Here is a 7652-nt window from a genome sequence, read left to right on the forward strand (position 1 = left end):
CCCCACGGACCGGCACCCTCCGTCAACGGCAGGGTCCCGGGTCCCCCCTTGGCGAGCACCGCCTGGAGCTGGTGGGGTTCCCCACACAGTTTCACTTCCCCCGCCCCGTGGCATGTGCCCGAGGGCCGCCTCGCCGGGGCTGGGCGGCGGATTCCGGAGGCGCTGGCGGCAGCCGGGGCCGTGCCGTGCCGCCGCTGCCGGGCGCAGGTGCCGGGGCGTGTGCCCTCCCTCGGGGACGGCTCGGGTTTCCGGGCCCCGCCGGGGGCTGCTGGGCTGGCACCAGATGCTCCAGCCCCACCGGGGCTTTGTTCGGAGCAGTTTCCTTTTGGCTCAGCCGTGCCGCCCTCCCCTTGGCACCAGGCCCGCTGCGCGGGGGGAGCCCGCGGCACAACCCCAGCCTCTGCTGGCACCCCCAGCCACAAGCGGTCCGGCTGCGGCTCCCACGCAGCTCATCCGTCCTGGTCCCTAGCGGTAAGTAAGCCCTCTCCCCCTTCGGCCTGCCGGCCGCCCCAGTGTCAGGGTGGCATGGCGGTGGCCCCCATGCCCGTCCCTCCACGGCGCCGGCGCGGGCAACGGAATCCCAAAAGCAGCTGTCCCCGCTGCGCCCAGCTGCCCTGGGGTTTCGTTACCCGCGCTCCCGCCCCCGCCTCGCCCCATGCGCTCCCCACCCTGCTGCCCACCGCCACCCCACGCCAGGCCAGGCACTGGGCATGAGCCGCTTGCCCCACTCCAACCCCTCCATAGGGCTGGGGCAGCATGTGGGGGCCACGCTGGGAGAAGGGGGGGTGTCGGGATGGGGGGGTCACTGGTGCCCCGCCTCGCAGCTCAGCCCCCTGCGCCGGGGCTGGGGGCTCTCCAGGGGTCTCGTGTCCCCAACGGCTAAAAGTAGAAGCTCGCTTCCTGGGGACTAACTGCCGGCGCGAGCGTGCCGAGTAGCAGCTCCGGCTGCTGGCCACAGTGTGGATGTGGCCACCTGCACCGGGGCGGTGCAGGTCGTGAGATGCTGCACGAGCTTCCTGCCACCGCTGTCCCCTGACAGGCTCTCCCTGGCCCCCCGCAGTCCCCCAGTGCCAGGAGGGGTGAGCGGTGCCAGGGCAGGATCTGTCCCTCGGAGAGAGACGGCTTTGGAATGACACGATCACTCCCGCTGAGCGGGCAGCCAGAGAGCCATCGGGGATGTCGTGTCTGTCCAAAGCTCTTTCGGCGCCTCCGAGAGCTCCCCCCCCCCCTCCGGGGCTGCCGTGCTGCCAGGCCTCACGTGGGCTGCCTGCGGGGACCCCCGGCGCTCTGTCGATGGGGACGGATCCACCCTGGACCCCACTGTAAGCGGTGACACAAGGTCCGAGTGTGCTCCCAGCCCGTGCTGGTGCGTCCCCCCCCGGCTGGCCGGGCAGGGGTCACGGGCGGCTCCTGCCCTGCGGACAGTCAGCAGTTGGTCTGGTGTGAGCAGCGATTCTCAGATCACCTCTTGGCTGTGGGTGGCGCAGGGAGCACCCCACCGTGGCACAGCCCTGCCCTGCCAGGGGGGGACACAACTGCCCCCTCAAGCTGGGGCGCACGTCCCCACTCCTGCTCCAGGGCTGTGGGTTCGCAATGGCTGCGGGCTGCAGCCCTGGGGCGTTCAGAGCTGCCTGCGGAGCCCCAAAACGAGTTGCTGAGTTCCTGGCAGAGCTGTGCTGCCAGGATCTGCCCTCGCCCTGGCCCCCTCCGTGCACACAAGCCCCGGAGGAACCGGTTTGGGCCCTGTGGGCAGAGTGGCCTCCCCCCCCCCCCACACCCAGCCTTGTGGGGAGGCCACAAAGGGAAGGACAGGGAGGGAGGTCCCCAGCTCTGTGGGGACACGTGTTCCATGCTGCTGCTGCTGCTGCTGCTGGGGGCGGGGGGGGGGGGTTCGGTGCTTCCTGGATACCAAGGAGGCCGGGTGGCATGGGGGCTGGAGTGTGGCAGGCCCTTGCCCCTGTCCCCAGATCAGACAGCCCCAGAAGGGAGCAATAGCCCCCGCTGCCTGCACCTGTTCGGGGAGTCAGGTGGGAGCACGGACCCTCCGCTCTTTCAAATCTGTGCATGAGATGCCACTGCCACGGAGGAGCTTGGCTCTGCAGATGTAATCAAGACCATGATGGCATAATCTAGTCCTTTTCATCTCCTTCCTCGTGGGGCTGATGAGCTGGACACTTTGCTAATGTGCTGGGCGGGAGGGCAGCTCCTCACACCCATCCTTCCCGCTGGGGCAGCGGAGCAGCCGGAGCTGGGGCAATGAGCAAGCTCGGAGGAAGGCACGGCAGGGCACGCACCCAGAGCTGCTCATTGCCCTTCACTGCATAGAGCCCAGCTGCGGTGGCAAACCGCACCTTGCAAGAGCTGACGATGCTCCTCACCCATCTTGTCACGCCCCCAGCCAAGCCCTGGGGGCCTCCTGGGCGGCGAGGCTGAACTGGCAAGCTTGGGTCTGCCAGTCACCCTGTGCCCGCAGCCAGGGTCTGCCTTACACCCTCCAGTCCATCCAAAACCACCTGCCCGCCACTGCCCAGGGATGCCAAACCCAATCCCAGGGCCCCTCACTCCCCAGCAGCCCAGGGACAACCTGGGCCTTCCAGGTGGGCTGTGCCATGCTGGCGGCTTGGCCGCACTTACTGCCCTGGGCAGCCCGTTTCCTTCACAGTGGTGGCAGCCGCCCAGGCCCGTCTAACCCCGGCACAGCCTCCGGCCCTCTCGCTTCCGCTCAGTTGCCGGTGGTTTCGGTTCTGGGCCTCACCAGCGCTTGGGGACAGGCAGGAGCAGCCCTGAGGGGGCTGAGGAGCGGTGCCCCCTCCTCTCCGGGCTGGAGCAGCCCCGGTCCCCAGCCCAGGAGTGCAGGGGGAGCCCCAGCAGCCAGCGCTCGGCCCTGCCAGCGATCACCCCCCACAGCCTCCCCTCAGGGTGCCATCGCTGGGCTCTGCCACTGCCAGGCCACGCTGAGGTGAGGCTGTGGCGGGGCTTGTGACAGGCCGGGCCCCACCCAGAGGCCTTTGCGGAGGGTGGCAGTGCCTGGGCATACCGGCCCCCGGCCCCGGCTTCTCCCTCTCGGCCCGCCGAACGCCACTGCACTCCACGGGCTGCCCCCGCCCGCCACACCCATCATGGCGGCCCTGCGCTGCCCGCCACGCACATCATGGCGGCCCCGCTCCCATTACCCCCAAGATGGCCGCTCTGCCCCTTCCAACCCGCCCGCGCCCAAGATGGCCGCCCAGGAGCGCTGCGCGCCGCGCCCAACATGGCGGCCGCCTGTGACTGCGCAGTTGGGGGGGCGGGCGGGCCGGGATGTCACTTCCGGTCTGCAGCGGCGGAAGCGCCGGCCGTGCTCCCATGGACACGGGCGAGGGCCGGCCGGGGGTGGCGGCGACGCTGCGGGCCTTGAACGGGGCGCTGGGGCGGCCAGCCGCCCTCTGGGTGAAGGAGAACGGCGCCCGCAACCTGCGGCACCGGGACTTCCTGGCGCCGCGGGCCGCGCTGAACGCCGCCTTCCCCGGGGGGCAGGTAGGCCGCGGTCGGCGCGGGGCCTGCGCGGAGGGGGCGGGACCTGCGCGGAGGGGGCGGGACAGGGGGCGGGGCCTGAGTCGGGCCACGTGCGGCGGGCAGGGGACTGACTCCTCGCCTTCTCGCCCCGCAGGTGCCCGCCGACGTCATGGCGGGCGTGACGTCATTGGGAGGCCCGGGAGTGCTGGCGGTGCGGGGCTGCCAGGAGACACCGGCGGGGCTGGCGGTGCAGGTGCGGCGCCCCGAGGCCTTCCGTCGCCTGCTGGCCCCCCTGCCCGGCCCGGCCCCCGTGGCGGGGCTGCAGGCAGGCTGCGTGGTGCTGCACTGCCCGGCCCTGCGCGGCCCCGCCGCTGCCCTGCGGCCCCGCCACCTCCGCACCGTCCTGCTGGCCGACCACCTGGCCCAGCTGCTGCGTGCCCAGGGGTGAGCGCCTCGTCGTCGTCCCCCGGCCCTGCCACCCGGCTGCCCGGCCGCACGCTGCCAGCGCCCGCCTCTCCCTCTCTCGCAGGGTCGGCGTCCGCCTGGTCCCTGCCCTCGCCGAGGAGGGGAGCCGAGAGGTCCTGCGGCGGCTCCGTGTCGACTGGCCCTCTGGCTCCGGTGGTTCGGCCCTCCCTGACACCGTCTTGGCCTTGCAGCAGGCACTGGGGCGGTCACCCTGTGCCACAGCCTGTGAGCAGGGACCGGGCACAGCTGCGCTGCCTGAGGATGTCATCTGTAAAGTGCACTTGAAGAGCTTTGTGGAGCAGCAGGGCTTGGTGGGCTACGACCCCAATCTAGATGTCCTTCTGGGTGAGCCTCACGTGTACAGCAGCTCTAGTGTGACAGTGGGGGGTGGGGGGGGCGCAAACGGCTGCAAACAGGCCTGTTTCCTTTTTTCCCCGATTGTTTTTAGAGAAAATAAGGGGGGTTTAGATCCAAATTGCCTTCTCCTCTTACAGCTCTTCAGTCTGGTTGTAGTCAGAAACACAGACAGCCTGGGGCAGACCCGATAGTGCAGGATAGTGGGGCAGGGTAGTAAACCCTCATGTTCTGCTCTGAGTGTCCTTCCTTCTTTCAGTGACGGAGGGGAAGCTGCGGTCCCTGGCTGAGCTGCAGCAAGCTGTTCTGCAGTGTGCGGTGAGTAACCCTGTGGCGCTGCCTGCCTCTTGCTTTCCAGACGTCGTTCTCTTGTCACGCGATAGCATTTGAGCTCCCTGCTGTGCTCTGCTGCAGGCTGGAGGCCAGGGGAGCTGCTGCAGCATTGTGCATGTGGTCAGCTGCGAGGAGGAATTCCGGCAGCAGCAATTGGACCTGCTCTGGAGGATTTTGGACCCAGGAGCCCACACAGCTTTGCAGGTGAGGAACCTCCGACACCCTCCTCACTGCGGCCCCCAGCATCCTTGTACTCAGTCAGCCTCCTTCAGTCCCAAGGATTGCCCCCTTGTGAGTCTTCCCTTTCATTGGCAGCCCCTCCACACTCTTGCCCAGGCAGTGGAGCAGCCTCTGTGCCCTTGAGATTTCAGTGCTAAGGAAGCAGGGGCAGGAGAAGACTGTGGGGACGCAGCTAGAACAGGGCTGGTTTTAGCCTGGTTCTCCTGCACTGCATTTTGGTGGAGCTTCTGAGTCTTTGACCCCAGCCCCAGCCTCTCCTCTCTCTTTCAGAAACACCTTGTCTGTGGGCCAGTGACGGTGACAAACCCCTCATCACCCATCGGGGCAGACCAGTACTTCCAGTAAGTTGATGTGTAGCGAGGTGCCTACTGCACTGCTTGCCTGCCAAGGCTCCCTGCTTTTGCTTGGCTGAGTTGCTGCTACAGCTGAGCAGCCTGAAGGCTGGGGGAGCCCTGGGGTGTTCTCTGGTGGCAGCTGTGAGTGTCTCTGTTCCTCCCAGGCTCCGAAAACGCCAGATGTACGAAGCCTCCGTGATGAAGTATGGGGAGCTTGCGCAAGGTGAGGTTTTTGCTCTGCGGCTCCACACACGGGTGCTGCTCCACCCCCCTCTCCACTGCTTCCATAAGTCTCCCCCTTCAGCTCCGAGTCTGCAGCCAGTGGGGCTCTCCCCGGCATGGTGCTCCTTCTCCACCCTCCGTGATGGAGCCAGGTGCTGACCTTGCTTGGAGCAAGGCATGTAAACTGCCATGTGGAGCACGGGCATGGGCACAGAGCAGCACCTGCAGCTGGGGCCAGGGCTGGAGAAGTGTGGTGGTCCCCAGCTTCCACCAGAGTCCCCTGGCCCCAGGGGTGTTCCTGCCTGGGTGTTGGGGGGTGACAGTACATGGGAATGGAGCAAGCTGTGCGTGATGCCACCTGCGTTCTCCGCAGATGAGGCCTGGACTGAGGTGATTGATACCCTCACAGTGGCTGCCATCAGGTTTGAGATGCTGAGCACTGCTCACCGGAGTCAGGTAGGACAGGAGTTTATGCAGAGCCAGGGCAGGCAAACTGTGGGAACAGTGGAGCGGCTCTGTGCTGAGCAGCCTGGACTGTGACTTCTCCCTGCTTTCAGATCACCCTGGACCTGGAAGACAGCAGCATCTCCACAAAGGGAACCAAGAGCGGCGCCTTTGTGATGTACAACTGTGCCCGGCTGGCCACGCTCTTTGACACCTACCAGCGGGCTGTGGAGCGGGGTGAGCACCAGCCCCACAACCGTCCTGTGACACCCACTCCTGGGCTCTTCCTGACGCCTGGAGCCGCAGGGGCTTCTCCGGGTACAACAATAGTCTCCCACCTCCTTTCCAGGAACATACCCAGCTCTGCCACCAGTGTCAGAACTGAACTTCTCCTGCCTCCGGGAAGAGGCGAGTGCTGAGAAGGGGAATGTGGGGACCTGTGTGCCCTTAGGTCTGGTGGTGGATGCTGCTGGCCTAAGAGGATCTGTCCCTCTCCCAACACATGTAATCCTTTCACAGGGTGAATGGCTCCTGCTCTTCAACTATCTCCTGCCCTTCCCTGAAGTCCTGCAGCAGGCAGCAGAGTTGCCCACACCCACCAAGGGGATCCGGATCACAGCCAACACAGAGACAGTAAGTGCCATGTGCCGTAGCACCCATGGGTGCTGCTCCAACAGTACTAGCCCAGGGCAAAACTACACACCGGCAGCGAGCTGCCCACCAGTGAGCGACACAGGGTGGTGCCAAGGGAAGAGACTGCAACACCCCTGGGGCTGCTCCTGCTGTACTTGGGGTGGGCAAGGGCCCAAGACCAGCCAGACCCTGTCGTGCCAGCAGCTCTCTGCCTTGTAGGTGTGCAAGTTCCTGATACAGCTCAGCATGGATTTCAGCTCCTACTACAACCGGGTCCACGTCCTGGGGGTGAGTTGGATGTCCTGGACCTGCAGGCTTGCAGCCCTGCAGCCCTTCCTGGGGCTGGACTGTAGTTCTGGGGCAGCCATGTGGGGAATGGGCTCTGGGTTGCCAGCAGCATGATGCAGCCCTGCACCAGCCCCTCAGGGATGCGTACACAGGGTGCAAAGGCAGCAGTGCTGCTAGAACCAGCCTGTTGAGCGGTAATATGCCCACCAGCCCCAAGTTGCTGCTTTTCTACCCACAGGAGCCATTCCCTCACCTTTTTGACCAGATGTTTGCCCGCCTCCAGCTGCTGGGAGCAGTGAGGGACATGTTCCACAGCGCGCTGGCGACTCTGCACCTCCCTCCTCTCAGCCAAATCTGAGCCACCGCCAAAGAGCCTGCCGCAGTGTGACGGGCACCAGGAGAGTGTGCCACAAGAGGAAGAACGGGCCACAATGTCCCTGGCAGGGTGAGGGGCTGCCCCACCATCAGGCAGGGAGTCAGGGCATGCCTCAGCCCTCACACAGGTGCTTCCCCTCCCACCACTCGTGGGGTTTGAGGGTTTGGCTATGTGCACCTGCAGCTGTGCCCAGCATGGGAGATGGGTGTGCCTGCCATGTCCATGCCAGCAGAAGGGAGGATGCCTGTGGCACCCTGTGAGCTGGGCTGGGGAGTACCAGAGGAGGTAGCACCGGGGACCAGTCACCACAAAGCCAGGCACCTACCTCACTTCCCTCAAAGCCATTTATTGAAGGTTGCTCCATGCTGGCAGGGAGCTCCTGAGACTCAAGGTTCCTGTTGGCCCCTGGGCCAGACCCCGATACTGGGGTCCAATACACTTGTTGCTGGACAAATGTTGAGTATGTC

General features: G+C 66.0%; 1 protein-coding gene across 1 annotated transcript; it reads left to right on the forward strand.

Moving 5' to 3' along the window:
- Window positions 1-3203: 3203 nt before the first annotated feature.
- On the forward strand, window positions 3204-7639 carry DALRD3 (DALR anticodon binding domain containing 3). The gene is given in 14 exon segments (XM_049826481.1): window positions 3204-3317; window positions 3319-3516; window positions 3650-3939; window positions 4025-4305; window positions 4574-4632; window positions 4729-4851; window positions 5158-5228; window positions 5387-5445; window positions 5818-5900; window positions 6002-6125; window positions 6238-6296; window positions 6408-6521; window positions 6741-6809; window positions 7048-7639. Coding segments are annotated over 14 exon segments (1749 nt in total). The 5' UTR covers window positions 3204-3218; the 3' UTR covers window positions 7168-7639.
- The last annotated feature ends 13 nt before the right edge of the window (window positions 7640-7652 follow it).

Source organism: Accipiter gentilis, chromosome 23 (genome assembly GCF_929443795.1).
Source record: "Accipiter gentilis chromosome 23, bAccGen1.1, whole genome shotgun sequence".
Lineage (NCBI taxonomy): Eukaryota > Metazoa > Chordata > Aves > Accipitriformes > Accipitridae > Astur > Astur gentilis.